This window comes from Brachypodium distachyon, chromosome 1, assembly GCF_000005505.3.
Source record: "Brachypodium distachyon strain Bd21 chromosome 1, Brachypodium_distachyon_v3.0, whole genome shotgun sequence".
NCBI classification, from domain to species: domain Eukaryota; kingdom Viridiplantae; phylum Streptophyta; class Magnoliopsida; order Poales; family Poaceae; genus Brachypodium; species Brachypodium distachyon.
The window spans coordinates 72,200,076-72,216,921 of NC_016131.3; the positions used below are offsets into that span (position 1 = coordinate 72,200,076).

A 16,846-nucleotide genomic window follows, 5' to 3' on the forward strand; every position below is an offset into this window, starting at 1 on the left:
AAACATGTGGGCTCACTGTCAAAAAAAAATGTGGGCTCGAATTGAAAATGGCTTTTTTTTTTTCCAAAACATGGCATTTTCGTCTATTCAAAATGAAATGCTTGTTATTTTGTACTATTTCCGTCTCATATTAAGTATGTCGCTGTCAGAAACCTGCGGCATTTTGTCAAATTTCTAAACAAGATTTGTCCGAGATTACTGCTCCAGCCAGGGAAGGAGATTACAGATAAACCAAAGACTTTTGTGTGTCCTTGTATAGCCAACCAACCCAAAATTGTCCCCTAGCTAGATATCGATTACTAACATTATAATACTTGCATTTAATATAATTCTCACCTTCGCACATCTGTAAATTCCTTGTTCTCATGTCCCCGAGCCGTCTAACGAGTTAGGCCGAGTAGTGACAAGAATGTGTGCTAAAATCACGTCATTTCACGTGCAATCGGAGAGCACACGCGGCTCTGGAGCGAAGGCGCATTCCTATTTTAACACTCAGCTGTCAAAATTCTGCTGTGCTCATGACAGCACGAAATGAGCACGTTAACAGAGTGTATGTATGCTACAACAATTGAGCCAAAACGTACAAAATTTTGCTCTGGCACTAGCCCAAGCGCTCAGCTCTGCGTGGACGCTTTCGGTTTCTTCTTTTTCCTCCTCTCGGTCCCGTCCGACCTATCTGACCGCTTCGATTGCTCCTGCCTGATCTCCATGAGCTTCGCCTTGGCGTCTCGGAACGGCGCATCCGATCTCATGGCCAACAGTTCCTACAAGGATGTAGGTGCAAATTTGTTCAAACAAATCTCCAACGTCGAGACCCTGTTGTTCCTAAAATGTCAAAAGAAGGTGTAGTCTTACTTTTATGTGATCCATGGCGGCCAGATTGAAACCTATAGTATCCTTGCAGCCCTGGAGGAGGAAAATCGAACAAGGACATGATCAGATTGCTGCAAAGCTATTTGTTGAAAGAGATGACTACAAGTTTTACCTTTACTCTGCCGTAAAGGATGCCCTTCAGTTCTGTCAATATGGATCTTGCCGCTGGTGTACTAGTTAACTGGTTATGATGTGTTTGAAGCAGAACTAGGCAAACCCTACAGGTGAGCTCCACCTGCTAGGTTGTGGAAAGATATCAGACCAAGTTACTGAAAGTAAGTCAGAAAGTAAAGAATACTGCAGGACTTTAGAGAACAAATAAGATTGTAGATTATTTGTTGAATGTCTACAGATGGTTACATGACCTTCAGAGTTCAGACAACAGTAACAAACTATGGCATGCATGTGTCTCCTGGACAACAATAGAGGACAGCAGGAATATGAAATGCTATGTTTATAAGGTTAAAACAACATAAGTAGAAGTAGAAAGAAGAGTATTTGGTATGCATATGGGAGTATCAGAAATTGAGCATACAAACAGGAGTATCAGGCTGGATCATTTTACCTTCAAAGGAATCAGAGACCACTCCTTCAAGTAAGCCATGAGCTTTAATGCATCTGAGAATGGCAATGACTGTTCCAAGGGTGAATATGAAAACATTAATTAATATGTTATCAACTGATAAATGGTATGCAAAATAATGGCAGACCTTTGGAGTTACAAATTGATGATTAAGCATAAGTTATAAGCACCTATATTGACAGTTTGACCGTATCTTTTGTACGTTTGACATGTTTAATTTTAATTATAACAAGACCATGAACACACATGAGAGAAATTTAACTTTCTTTCGTTATAAAGGTCACACTAAGGATTGTTGTATCATAGATAAGTCTACTACATAATGACTGCTGCTTTTGGTGCACTAAAATAACTGGTGAGACTTCAACAAAAAAAAAGGTGAAGATAAACTAAAGAAATTATGCAGCTTATTGCACTAGTACTAAAAAAACTTACGAGGAGGGCTTGTTCCAAGTCATTTGGGCGGACATTTGAAACTGCATTCAGAACATAATCGGATGGTGACTGCCCTTGCATTATAACATTAGGTTGCGATTTAGCTCGCTCAGCGTTGCTTTGCTCTTCCTGTCAATTAGAGAACATACAACCAAGTTAACGACAATGTTCAATTTGGTGACTCGATGTTTGTTAGTGCACTTAAATAATACCTTGAGCTCATTTAGGCGCTTTTCTTCTTCCTCAGCAGTGTCAAGAGCGTCAATAATTGCATCAGCAGCAGTTATTGTCTCTTTTGTTTTCCTACCAGGAACACCCACAGAACCCTCATCGGGAGCATCATCTTTCTGCCCATGCCTATGTTCGATTGCATTGTCTAGATCGGCCTCAAAAGTTTCCTCTAATCTTTTCTCCCTCTCTTCCTGCATTTTTTAAGTTTTGCTGGGCATGAGGGGTTGAGAACTAAAGACATATAATTGGCATGATAGAACAAAACAAAAGTACAGGCATGAGGAGCAAATATTCAACAATAGAACTTAGAATACCTCAATGAAAAGTTGTTCTTCAGTACGATCCCAACGCCGAATAGAACGATCATGTGAGCCAGTTACAATAAAATCACCACGACTGCTAATCGCAAGGCACCAAACTTCAGCATGGTGCCCCTCAAGTGTTAACAACAACTCGAATTTATCAGCATCCCAGTACTTGACAGTGCGGTCTTTCCCCACACTGAACATATAATGAGTTCTATAAACAAACTTAACATCCATCACGCTGCATTGAAAACATCGAAGAAAGGTGTAAGGGTTCTGCCAATATTTGGAGCACAAGATAAAACCAAGGACGAGAAAGTACCTATCTGTATGAGCAAAGATAGATTTATGGCAGTCACCGAAATCCATGCCCCAAATCTTCAGATTTTTGTCTGCTGAACCAGTAACTATTAGAGCTCCATCAGACGATATGTCCATGCAGAGAACTGGAAGCTTGTGGCCATAAAGGGAAAGACAAAACTTTAGTGTGTCCACAAAGAAGACCTGCACGCACATATATATTATTAGGGGCAAGCAATGATTGAAGTCAGAACTTGTTTCTAGATTGCTTTTCTCTGGCTACAAGTTTGCAGGATGCCGATTGGCATATACTGGGGATATCGTGAAAAGTTGAGATCTTGCGTAACATTTTGGATTCATGGACTATAGCCTCTATCAGATCAATGCTAACACATGAGAACTGATACACGCATTTTCCTCGGAAATCACTGCACTGGCAGGAGGAATTATCTAATAAAGCACATAACAAGCATAATTTAGCTGTTCAGGTACAACAATTGACATGGACACCTTGACAGCATGTCTTCTTTCTCTTGCTTGAAGCTAATGCAGAAGTTGTGCTCTAAATAGAACACACGAATCTCGACAGAATTTTTCAATCCAGCATGTTGTCATTTACATTGCCTTTCTTTCTTACATTGTTGTATAGGGCAATGGCAATTAGTAACATGGATGAACAAAAAAATAACATAAATATGCAGAAAATAAAAACAGCTGTCCAAGACATATTTTGAAAAACAAAAGTGTCACAGTAATATTTAGAAGAGAACAATGAATCCCCACAACCGCAAGCATGGGAATGTCTCTGCTTGAATGCGCTGGCACACTGAAAAGTGCAAGCTAACAAATATTCTCATACGTGTACATTGACTGTACTTGATAGTTGATACCATGCTTTGCAACTATGAACTACTATGGTTAAAATACATCGATTATAAACATTTCCAGTCAAAATTAAATTATTTGCTAAAGAGAAAAGGTATGGTTTTCAGGGGAGATGCTCAAACCAGGTAGTGATGAGTTTAAGAATACAACCTTCACTGTGCAATCCAAAAGAGCAACGGCAATATGCTTTCCAGTTGGACCAATGGACACTGCAAGGACATCATCGTTCATTTTCAAGGTTCTCACATTTGTTACACTCAGGTGCTTAGAGTCCTGGAACAAAATGAAATACATTACAAATCTATGCAGATAAATTTTAAGGCCTATGTGGAAGAAAATTCATAGGTAAAAGTCCAATCCACTTTGAAATCTAGACAAAGAAATCACCATTGCAATTAAGAAATGAGAACGAAATAAGCAATAACGCATTGCACGAAATTATTTTCGGATGAAACTTATTTTTTAAGCTTTTACGAAGCTACTCAAGAAAGGGAAGCCTTCAACTCAGTTAGTTCATTGATTGATAGAAGTTGATAATAACATATCCGTGTGAAAAACAGAGGCAAAAATAAACATGTGGCTATATATTTTAGCAACTTAATAAGAAAATTAGTGATGGCATGTCTTCATGTGGACAATTGATTTCATAAAACTGGAGGTGAACAAAAATGCACAATCAAACAAGAGAAAAAAAATGTTGCTTTTTCTTGGAAGGTAATTCATGAGGAAGGTTCCCAATTACTTAAAGAGATTCCAGAAAGAACAGACAATACGACTTACCGTATCAGATTTCTGCACCAATTGGTATTCCCAGAACTTCACATCATGATCAGCACTCCCAGTGACGAAACCCCGTGCACTAACAGTTCCATCCTCATCTGGGATGAGTACAATCGACCGTATGGAACCAGCATGAGCTTCTATTACATCAATTGAGTTACCACTGTTGATATCAATAATCTCCAGAGTACCACTCTTTGTACCAATAAGGCCGTACCGATTCCCGGGAACAAATGCACTGCACAACCCATAATCAGAGTCAATGGTTCGAAGACAGTCCCCGGTACTAGGATTCCAAATTTTCACAGCATTGTGACTTGTTGACATCAAGAGGTTGTCCTCTGAGTTAAGCGCGAGACTCCTAATGTCAGAACGATGCCCGTGTATCTCAATTGAGTGCGTCTTAGAGACCTTCTCGTTATCCACTGAGTATGTCTCGAGCACATTATTGTTCAGAGATAAAGACAAAGACGCAAGGCAGCCTTTTGGTGGGTTGCTTGGAGAAAATGCAACAGAGCAAATTTTCTTGCTCGCACGCAAAACTTGGAGAAGCTTAAATACATCAGTGACGACAACAGTGGGATTCTGCGAATCTTGAGCTGGCAAAGGATCTATAACAGTACCATTCCCTTCTGCAGTCACAGCTTTTGCCAAAGCCTTCTCCTTCTTCCTGTGCATCCGCCTCTTGGCCTTTCGTATCGCCTCTGTTTCATCAAGAATCCGATAAATATCTGCAGTTTTCCCTGCCACCTGGCACGCTACAAGGCTGCCGTCCTTATTAAACCTAATGGTCTGAACCCTTTCTTTGGTCTGCCTCGGAATCTCGCCAAATAGCTTCAGCACATCCCACTTGTTCCAATCTTCACCGTCTTCAGCTGATTGCCTGACTCTAAACACCCGTAGCTCTGGATCAGCCGACCCAGACACCAAAAACTTCTCGCTGGGATCAACATCCATCGACCATACCTCACTGTGGTGGCCACCTACAATCTGAAGGCAGTGCTGCGTGTCGAGGTCCCAGACCCGGATGAACTTGTCCTTGGAGCAGGTCGCTAGCTTCTTGCCCGAATCCAGGAACAACAAATCCGTTACCTACAGTAAGCAATTCCCAAATTAGCATTATTAGGATACGCCAGCGAATGGAGACAGAGAGGGAGAGAGGCGTGGAACCGTAGCATACCTGATCACGGTGGCCACGGAGTCTGAAGAGGCCGGCCTGTGCAACGACGTCCCAGAGGATGACATCACAGTCTTTGCTACCGGAGGCAAGCACGGCACCCGAGGGACTGAAGCGGAGGGCGGAAGCAGCAGAGCGGTGGCCATGGAGCGTCGCCTCGCAGGCCCCAGTCTCCGCGTCCCACAGCCTGATGCTCCCATCCGCATGGCCACTCGCAATCTAAACAAACCAACCAATACAGCACAAAAAAGAGTCAAGCCAACTCTGAACGTGGGAAGCAGCAAACATAAAGGGGATGAAATTAAAAGCAAGGCGGGTGACGGGGTCATCAGCAGTAGTACCGAGGAAGCGGAGGCGGAGGCGGCGGAGGGGGAGGACGCGATGCAGGAGACGGCGAGTGAGGGGGAGGAGGAAGCAGGGGTGAAGATGGAGGAAGGGAGGCCGCGCTTGGGGTCCCAGGCGGCGAAGCGATCGAGGGCGGCGGCGAGGAGGCGGCGGCCGGAGGGGTCGTAGACGACGTTGGACTCCGGGGAGGCGACCACGCCGAAGGATATGGCCGGCTCGTAGCGGAGGTAGGCCTTCACCATGGCGGCCGGGCGGCGCCGGCGGCGTGAGAGGGCGAAGCGGGTGGTTTTGCACCTGGGAGTTAGGGTTTATGAGGGCGGGCGCGGAGAGACTGGGAGAGATTCACGCTGTTGAGGCTTTTAAAAGGATCTCAAGCTTTCAAAATTTTGTTTATTTGATTTTGATGCTCTATAAGCTAAAAACTCATAATTTTTTCTTCAAAAAATGCATCGGCTAGTTTATCCACTCGGCGATTATGTGTTGTTTAGTCATCATACATGAAAAATACTAGCAAACACGATTATAACTTGGAAATTTAATTTGAAAAATATGACTGAGATTGATATGAAGTTAGACAGCTTATGAACAGATGCTCAGCTACAATGATTATTTATAACATAATACTCCGTAATAAAAAATGCATAGTTCTTGTTTTGAATTTATCGTGAGTTCACCTATGCCGATTGGTCGATTGTATGGCCTTTTCTATTGTGTTTTTAGTTTGCGCTACAAACTACTCCGTATAATAAAGCATAATGCTAGTATGCAAATTGTTTAAAGTTGAGTCATGTTTACCAACCACTTTCTTTGCGAGATCTTCAAGTCGGGTCAAAACAAAACTTAAGATCTTCGAAAACAAACTTAAGATGGACCGCGGGGGTTAAACGGAAAATTCCATCGTCCTAAAATTGTGACCCTGCCATGGCTCAGCTGCCACATTGGCTGATTTACATCCAAACTTATCAATTTGGACTAAACTAAACCACCGCGCCAAGTTTAAGGTCTCCCAAAAAAGTCCTTGTTTCAAAATGGCTTTTATGGAATCAGTTTGGAAATGTTTTGAATATAAAGTTTTGAGAATGAAAATCAGCGAAGATAGATAATCCCCCATCTGCAAAGCAGAGCAGCACCCAGCAAACAAATCCTCTCCCCACTCCTCATCTCGCTCCGAACCCCCGGCACCAAGATGGCGGCGCCGACCACCTTCTCCGGCGACGTCTGGGCGGAGCTCCGCCTGGCCGACGCCCGCGACGTGCCCCACATCCACAGCCTCATCCACCAGATGGCGGAGTTCGAGCTCCTCACCGACCTCTTCGCCGCCACCCACGAGCTCCTCACCTCCACGCTCTTCCCCTCGCCCCAGCCCGCCCCCTTCACCTCCTTCACCGCCCTCATCCTCGACCTCTCCCCGTCCCCTATACCCGCCTCCGCCGACACCATCGCCTCCCGCCGCCTCGACCTCTCCGCGTCCCCGCTCGCTGACCCGGAGGCCGCCGCCTTCGCCTCCCCGCGCGGCGGTGGGCGCGTCACGTCCGGGTTCGTGATCTGCTTCCCCAACTACTCCACCTTCCTCGCCAAGCCCGGGCTGTACGTGGAGGACATCTTCGTGCGCGCGCCGTGGCGCCGCCGCGGGCTCGGCCGGATGATGCTGTCCGCCGTGGCCGGCAGGGCCGCCGAGATCGGGATGGGGCGCGTGGAGTGGTGCGTGCTCGACTGGAACAAGAACGCCATCGACTTCTACGAGGGGATGGGCGCAGAGGTGTTCCAGCAGTGGCGCATCTGCCGGCTCACCGGCGCCGCGCTCGACAAGTACAAGGGCAGCCAGGAGGAGGACGCCGGGAAGGCCAAGTAGGTCAGTAGGAGAGGAAAATTGGTGGGCTCCTGAGATCGGTAATAAAGGTGGTAGATTTTGTCTCCAGTTTCTGCTCCACTTGGTGATGTATCTGCTACTGATTTAGTGTATTGATCTGTTTTCCATGGAGATGCATTAGGGGTGTGAGTATCAGATGTAGGGGCTTATTGCCTTGTTCTTGCATATCCTGAGGAATATACACCTTGAATTGATTCGGAAAGTGGAATTATTCCCCTTTACTATCATATTATGCATATGTATACATGCATAGGATTACAGGAAGCTCTGGTTGTGTTCAACCTTGAACATACCCTAATTGAACCTGAAACTGTAGTTACCTACATACATAGGAACTGGAGCTGTTTCCTTAGTGCCACTAAGGCGACGAGAAACAACACACTTTTGATTTCCAAACTCTGAAGAGATTCTGGGCTTCTATGCATGTGATGAGCCACTATGTCCTGTCTATGTGACCTCCATTTGTGTTGTTTTGCTGTTGAAACTCTGAAGAGATTCTGGGTTTCTATATGATGAGCCACCATGTCATATCTAAGTGATTATCATTTGTCTGTTTTATTGTGACATTTTGATCCGAAAGCACTCTCAAAAAACTAGATATCCCCTTTTAAAAAGGATATGATTTGAGACAAGTCTGTCAACCAGTTGGATCTTTTACTTTTATTTCAATGATCCAATATGCATTCAGCTCGATCTAAGAACAAATGCTTATCCTACTGACAAGTCGTGCGGGACTCGGAAGAGGCGGGCGACGTACGGACGTAACTGTGGCTTAAGGAATAGTAAAGATTCAGTCTGACCGCTGAGTTTACTAATTTAAGGATAATAGACGTGTTTAGATGTTGTCATAAATATAAATTGTCTGATTTTGACCGCGGATTTAGGATTAATTGGGCTGTAGCCTAAAATTACAGAGCTCATAAACACATGAAATTGGGCTATATAATTAAAACAAATTTGCATGAGTCATTATATAACAGTACCTGAAAGAAAAACACTACTCCTTTTCATTTCCAAAAATCTTGGCAGTCAGGTTTGATAAATTAAAAGGGACTGCCTAAGGATCAGTCAACCAGGTTTTATATACAAATTCTCAGTCGACGTACAGTATTATAGCATTTTATGTGTATTTTTGTGTTGGGTCCCAGCATTTCTCTCTTATATCTTGGGATGGTTGAGTTGGCAAGGACGTGCCCGTATACCAAGCTACAAATAATGCGTACGAGTATAAGCCTTCTTCCCAGTTAGCCTTGACGCATGCATGTGTATATATCGAGCATGCGCGCATGTGGCTAAAGTTAGCTCATGCATGTATACACAGAACTAATCAATCAAGAACCACTGAATTAGTACGTGCATATATATAGGTGATGTGCATGCCTGATTTTTTTCTTCTTATGCATGATGCCCTGCTCAAACATTTGACATGTACTTTAGTACAAAATCATGTCGAACACCCCGAGAAATATAAAAATATTTTAAATCTTGATCACATGCAACTCACACTCAAAGAACCTCATCCACGGAAAAATGACAGGTGCAACTAAAAAATTACAGTTGAAATTTCAAACGCAACAGGAAAAATTACGCGTCGGACTTCAAAAATCGCAGTTGCAACCTCCATTCAACCGAGAAATTACGGTTGCAACGACGGTGACGACAGTTGCACAACTAGAAAAATTGTAGTTGAAATTATTGTGCAACCGAAAAAATTGCAGTTACAATGTCCGCCCAATTTGAAAAATTACAGTTGCAATGTCGGTCCAACTTGAAAAATTGCAGTGCGCATGCAATTATTGTAATGAAAACAAAAAAATCAAGAGAAAGAAAAAAAGAAAAGCATAACATATATGAAAACTTTATGCCAAGATTCAAAATGTTTCTCTTTTCTTATAACATATAAGAAAGCAGAAACACAGAGTTTAAATACAACAACATGCTGAAAAGAGAAACATTTTGAATTTTGGCATAAAGTTTTCATACGTGCGTAAGAAGAGGAATAAAGTATCATTCCTCTAGAAATTTTAGAACGAACTAAAAGGAGAATAAAAGTTAGAATCCCAATGCACATGGACGGTACCAATCGTGGGCGCTGGGGAGTCTAGACGTACGAAAACCCTTTCCCTAGAGGAGGGTTTTGATTCATGGACCTATGTTTGGAGTTCTAACTTCTTCACTCCGAAACATTCTTATCTGCATCTCATTGGTGATCATCCGTCCACCCTGCCTATTCTTGGCTCTGGTGGCCTTGACATTCCTCTATCCGACAACTCGGGTCCAACTGCCAGCATATCCTTACACACGTCCCTAACAGCTTCCCTTGGACAACAAAAGCCATATAAAGATTTCTTGCAGAAATATTTCCAAGAATGCCACCATGTTTAAGAGATGGATGGAGAAGCTGAACAAGAAGGGTTGTTTGGTTTATTACCTGACCCCACAACGACATTTTACCAAAAACAATGGTGTCCCATAGTTTTGCAGCAATAGCAAATTGTTTGCTACATATAAATGTGTGACAAGATTGATGTTGAAAATGTTGTCTATGATGACAAGTGGGGAACAGCGTGTAGAGATTGTTGGCCAAAAAACGAGACGAGATCTGAACTCGGATGATGCTCCTAATTGATATTTGCCTCCCTCTCTCTTTGAATCGTAATAATCAAGTTGAATCAAGTTGAAATTCTTTACTACAAATAAGAATGAGGTATTAGAGCTTATTTGACTGCGCTTGTATGTATCTCAATCCACGTGTATTGGAGTGAATTATAGTGGAAATTGGATACGAGTGCGAGGGAGCATCCTTGCTGACTTGTGACGGCCATTGATAAATGGAAACAAAGTGAAGTTAACCTTTTCTTTATGACATTATATTTGTTAACTGTAACCAAATCAAAGCATTTATCAACACAGTTATGTTTTCTCATGTGCAACCTTTATATGCGGGTTCAGATCCTCGATGCTCGTGTTTCTTATGAAACTTTTTGTAGGATTTAACAACGCTACTCTTTCAGCGATAGATTAAGTGTTTGTCGATAGCGAGACACTTGTGGTGGTACGCTGTGGTGAGTCTTCGTGCATGTACATGAGTAAGTGAATATGTACTTTGTTTCGCAGAACTAAGAATAAGAAATGTCACGATTATAAAGCTTATAGTTTCAAATAAAGGACTCCCTCAGCTTGCATGGGCCGACATCACAAGTCCATCTTTGAGAAACCAGGTGTCAGGAATTTCAGGATGATGTGCGATCTTAATTAAGCCCAATGTCACTTATTCCATGCTAGTACTCTCTTCAAGTCTTCATCAACCCTTGAGTAGAAAGTTCAATGTCGACGTTTGATGACACTAAACGAGAAGCAGTGGTCTTTCCTAAAATCTTTGGACTTATATTACATGATGCAATTAACACTTGTATTTCACCGTGCCGCTGCCACCCGTTGCTGGTACGTGGCACGTGTGTGCGTTATCTGGACAGGTTATGTACCTGAACGTTTGGATCTCCGGTCCCGAGCGTCATTATCAGTACTAGAGATTTTTTTTTAAACTAGTACTCCCTCCATTTCTTAAAGCTTGGCACCTTTAGTTCTCCTCATTTTTTCTTAAAGCTTGGCGCATGCGTGCGATCTCCCGAAACTGCCCCGCTCCTCTCCTCGTTTCCATGCAAATTAATACTCTTGCTAATATCTCTCCTTCTTTTATTTTCTTCCGCATGCAACTGCCCCTCTCTCTCTTATTCCTTAATTCTCTCCCGCATGCAACTGCCTCTCTCTCCTTAATTCTCTCCCGCGTCCAACTCACTCTCTCTCCTTTCTTAACTGCCCGCATGCCACGAGAAAAGGTGTCCGTGCACAGACATTTAAGAAGAGGAGGGTCTCAGCCAGGGGTAAAAGTGTCCAGGATTGACAGATCAGGGGTTCCTTGGTCCATGTGCAAGAACCAAATACTCCAAGCTTTAAGAAATGGAGGGAGTACTAGAGATTCGATTTGGTTTGCTTGGGAAGGAAGAAGAAGGCGGCTCAGAATCAACTTGGGAGTTGCTGCGGCCAGAGCCGATCGTAGTACACCAACTTTCTCTTTTCCCTTTTCCCTTTTCCAGTGTGATCTTTTCTCTTTTTTTCTTATCCACCCGTTGGGCGCAGCCTCCCTGGCATGATACAGCCTCCCTGGATGGACCTGATGCAAAAGGTGCCATCAGGCCCAGTGAGACTGGTCTACAGCGCAGGGACACAGGACCCTAGGTGAAACGCAAAGCTTCGTTTCTTTTTTGATTTGCTTGACCGTCTTGGACCAACACAAATGCCAGGCCACGACCAGAGACCGGTCAATTCCCTGCCTACAAATACTGCACCTACCCAGTCCCCGGATTATCCCCGAACATCAACCCCTCCCCCGCCTCCACCAGGCCACCACCAACACTAAACGCCCAGAGCCCAGAAATCCCCAAGGCCCCGCCCCGGTCCCAACCATGATTTAGCCAAACCCGGATGTTCAAGTGGAGGAGGCGCCGGCGGAGCAAGCCCCCGCTTTCGACCCAGTTCTGGTTCGAGATTTTTTCAATTTCCTGGAGGTTGGCCTCTATGGAGGTGAACCGGAAAGCGCTAAGGTGGCTTCGTGGCCGGAGATTGCCGCTCTCGCCCTCAAGTACGGGGGTAGTAGCGGCTCTTTAGCCTGAAGGGTCTGGGAGGTCTCCTGTTTATCTTCAGCAGTTCATTCAGTGCTCATCTCCTGGTATGTGCTCAGCTGTAGTCATGCTATATAATAATGGCTAGTGAACATTAGGTTGCATAAGATATATGAGCAGGTTGCATGATTGAAGTGAACAAAAATTGTCAAATGATATTGATTTATGCAACTAATACAAACCTCATTGATTATTACGTCCACATACATTGTGATAACGATTTTACGATTTAAATTGAATTTTTCTAATTAGTTTTCTTAGCTGCAAAGTTACGATATAATTAGTTATCAACAATCTGTACTTTTGCTCATAATTTGACAATTTATAATATGAATAATATCTAGAGCATTTTTTTGTCCATAAAATGGTTCATGAAAGAAGTAGTGGGTACATCAAGAATTTATTCAATTATAAGAACAAATATTTATATTTTCTAAGCAGTATACATTATGTTAGATTTGCATTGTACAATGCAGTTGGTAGTATAGCTTTTTTTTCCCCCGTAAGAAACACCGTACATACACAAACACGTACATATACTCTATCTTTATACTATGCCATTCGGAAACTAGTATCTATTTTGAGAAACTACTAGAGAAATGAGTCATTTTTAGAATCTTTCATAAACGGGTTAGTTGAATACAAAGAAAAGCTAAAGAATGTACATTTTACGTCGGCTTATCAGCACACTACTGTAGCGTCTAAATCTGAAATCATATGATTTTTCTACCGTGAGTGTCTTGCGTTGTCAACGCTCCATTTTCTTAAGAAGGAATGGAAAACCTCTCGGCTTCTGGATCGTCGGAAATACAAATCCGTAGTTATATTATTAAAGATGCTATGCATTGGGACTGAGATTTTGAAGTTTACCACAAACATGTTGTTTCCTCGATAACTTAGCTTGTGCGCGCGTTATATGACTAGCCGCAATCGATGATGCCGTAACTGCCAATTCGTGTGGTGTAGTGCCTACTGAAGCGGTCCTAGTTTTCTATATTTTAGAAACCACAGGTTTCACTTAGGATCAAATGATTCCTCATTTACTTTGTTAAGTTATTATATGGTTATTGGAGGAATATTCCCCTCAAAGTAACCATATGGTTTCATTTTAGTTTTTATTTTTCAGAGCAAGGTTTCATTTGTCCTCGCAAAAAAAAGTTTCATTTCAGTTTTTTAACAAGGTTTCATTTCAGGGTTTTTTAGAATAAGGTTTCATTTCAGGCTTTTTAGAACACGGTTTCATTTCAGTTTTCTACTCATTCCAAGAACCAAACACATGAATCATATAACACTCTGAAATTGTTTCATTACATTTTATCCTTTTTTAACAACCAAACACAACCCACAGGAAACACAAAATTCTGAAACAGTTCCATTGCATTCTATACATTCCACATTGATTTGTAACCAAACGCGAAACCTTGGTACATGGTAAAAAGACCCACAAGACTCATCGACCTTTCAAAAAGACTGCCCAAGTTCTTATATATATGTGGCAGCTGCACGAAAATCGCATACATCAAGCAATCGCATACATATATATGTGGCAGCTGCACGAAAATCGCAAGTGCCTCGATGATGATATAAATGTATGTCAAGGGTCGACAGGGCAGGCCACACGGGCGCGTCGTGTCCGGCGGTCGCAGGACACGACGCAATCACGTCGCTCTCAGCCGCGGCGAGGCGTAAAACTAATCGGGGTGGTGCAGCTCCGTATGTGCAGGGGGCAGATCTTCCAAACCCCCATCGGAAAACTATATACTACTCCTGCTGCTTCATATATCTGCTATCTGGACAAAAAGACAAGGAAATGCAAGTTAACTCTGAAATTAAAAACAGAACACAAGTGATGGAGTAGTCATGGAAGCAAAGGGGCTAGCTAGCTTAGGTATACTCGTGATAAGGAATCCAGTTTTGGAGGGTACGTACGTGTTCTGATGAGAGGGACTAACCAATCTGGAGCTATCCAACGGTTCAACCGAGTGTACTCCACTACTATGGATGAAAGACTAGTGGTCGGTCAGGACAGTAATGAAAGAGCCAAAACCGACGACGCTCCCGGCCATGCTGCGACGGCAACACGGAAATTACCCAATTGGCTCGAGCGGGGGCGAGTTGATCGGCACAGCCCATGCCTTGGATAGCTAGCAAACAAAACAAAGTTTAGAAAACAAATTACTCCTACCCCGTTTCATAATTTTTTTCTCGAAATATTACATGTATCTAGACGCTTTTAGAAAATAGATACATTCATATTTGGAGGTGAAAATAGAACCATTTCTGTGTAGCCAGTGGGTGGAGCAACAGAGCCAGAGAGCCCATTTTAAGTAAAGTTGTTGTCACAGAATATATCCTTCAGCATGGTATTAGAAGGCCAAAACACTACGACAGTAACATGATATATTTGCCAAAAACTTGGGAGGAAACTGTATGTAAGCCCATATGATAATAAATAATTTCAAAAATTCTGTCAAATCAAGGAATAATTTAACAAAAACTCTAGGCTAGATGCCCAAAATTACACATCTCATAAGAACATGAAATTGGGGTATATAATTAAACTAAATTTGTATGTCTCATTATATAACAATGTTGCCCTTACTACGAGAACAGTCTAGTCTCAAGCAATATGCTCACATTAGGCCTTCTGCAGGATAATATTTAGTACTCCCTCCGTCCAACAAAAGATGTCTCAAGTTTGTTAAAATTTGGATGTATCTAGACATGAGTTAGTGTATAGATGCATTCAAATTTAGTCAAAGTTGAGACATCCTTTGTTGGACGGAGGGAGTAGTTTTGTTTTCTGAAACAAATATTTATTTTTTGAAACAAATACTTATTAGATGATTGACAATATTTCAACACTACGAAATAAGGCGCTTGTACATTTGGGATCCTACATTACTATGTAATCCAGCACAAGAAAATTGCTTGATGGCTCTAGATATGAAAATCATTTTTAGATTAAGTGTTATGATAGAACTGATACAAATTGCAATGTAAAGATTACAGAAAAGAATTACTCCCTTCGTTCCATAACTCTTGTCTCAAATTTGCCAAAAAATGGATGTATCTATTCCTAAAAGTGTCTAGATACATGTAATATTTCGACAAGAATTATGGAACGGAGGGAGTATTATAAAGCATAACTAGAGCTCAGCACATACCAGGAGATAAGCACCGAATGAACTGCTGAAGATAAACAGGAGACCTCCCAGACCCTTCAGACCAATGGTAGCAGCAATCACATGCTTCAACTGGATAAATTCAAAACAGAAAAAACAAACTAATTAATGGCTAGTGAACATTAGGTTGCATAAGGTATATCATGAATAAAGCAAATTCTCACCTCAACATGCGGCACCACAACTCCCAGATGGGCAGATATGTTTTTGGTGAAACTGTTGAACTTAGGCTTAAGAGACTTCGCAGCTGGTCCACCATCAACTCCGAACTCACTAAACCTGCAACAAGAATTGCTTAAAAAATCAGCATGCATTTAAGTATTGTTCTATTCAAAACAGGCAGAACAAAAAAATCGTCCCTCATCCAGTAAATACTTGCTGACCTAATAGGCTAATAGCCTTGAAAACATATTAGATTGCCAATAGCGTCACTGGAAGTAGCTACTTGTTCAAACGGCATCCAAGCTAGTTAAAAAAAACTTTCATATAAGCCCTCAACTTTTAAAACTGTTCCCCTTAAACCATATGGTAGAAGTAAATTAGGTGAAAACAAGAGGTGTCTATCAGCACCAATACCAGGAACAATCTCATCGTATCAAAGTGGTGTCGTGGCTTGCTAACACTACGTATTGATAAACCAAGAGGTGATAGATAATTAGTAGCATGTACAATACAGCACCATTGGCCAGACAAACAATTGTAAAAAATTATCAAAATCGGGCAAAGAGGTTATGCATTTCTGTAGATCCATCAACCAAGCCCCAGCCTAAAGCATTCACATCCAGCACTAGAGGCACGGAAGCAACATTACAATGCCTGAGCCCCCTGCACTATCTAATTGGAAGATTGCAGTATCAAATCAGACAGAGGTTTGTACCGACAGAATGATGCGCAGACCTGGCGGGCAGAGGAAGCGGCTGGGAGCCGGAGGCGCAGCTAGACGCCTCGGACGAGCTGGAGGCGGAGGTAGCAAGCTGGCGGGCTGAACACCTCGGACGAGCTGGCGAGCTGAACGTCTTGGACGAGCTGGGGGAGGCGGCGCAGCTAGTCGGCGAGTTTCACGTCTTGGACGAGCTGGGGGCGGAGGTGCGGCAAGCCGGCGAGCTCCAAACCTTGGACGAGTTGGGGGCGGAGGCACAGCTAGGCGGCGAGCTCCAAACCTTGGACAAGCTGGGGGCGGAGGTGCGGCAAGCCG

General features: G+C 42.8%; 2 protein-coding genes across 3 annotated transcripts; one reads left to right on the top strand and one right to left on the bottom strand.

The window, feature by feature from the left end:
- Positions 1-314: 314 nt before the first annotated feature.
- Positions 315-6,242, bottom strand: LOC100822480 (WD repeat-containing protein 3). Of its 2 annotated transcripts, none has more exons than XM_003558747.4 (12): positions 5,911-6,242; positions 5,573-5,788; positions 4,393-5,484; positions 3,763-3,885; positions 2,750-2,931; positions 2,437-2,668; positions 2,104-2,313; positions 1,892-2,020; positions 1,439-1,507; positions 986-1,108; positions 856-906; positions 315-764 (listed from the first exon to the last, which is right to left on the bottom strand). In XM_003558747.4, the coding sequence occupies exons 1-12, from the start codon at positions 6,154-6,156 to the stop codon at positions 615-617; spliced, it is 2,823 nt and encodes a 940-aa protein (XP_003558795.1). In that variant the 5' UTR covers positions 6,157-6,242; the 3' UTR covers positions 315-614. The 2 variants fall into 2 exon arrangements, with proteins under 2 accessions (XP_003558795.1, XP_014753066.1); XM_014897580.2 differs by having other exon boundaries at positions 463-764; positions 986-1,111.
- A 765-nt stretch (positions 6,243-7,007) lies between these two features.
- On the top strand, positions 7,008-8,011 carry LOC100823103 (probable acetyltransferase NATA1-like). Its single transcript, XM_003558749.4, has one exon. It carries the CDS (start codon positions 7,101-7,103, stop codon positions 7,764-7,766), a length of 666 nt encoding a protein of 221 aa, XP_003558797.1. The 5' UTR covers positions 7,008-7,100; the 3' UTR covers positions 7,767-8,011.
- Positions 8,012-16,846: the final 8,835 nt, after the last annotated feature.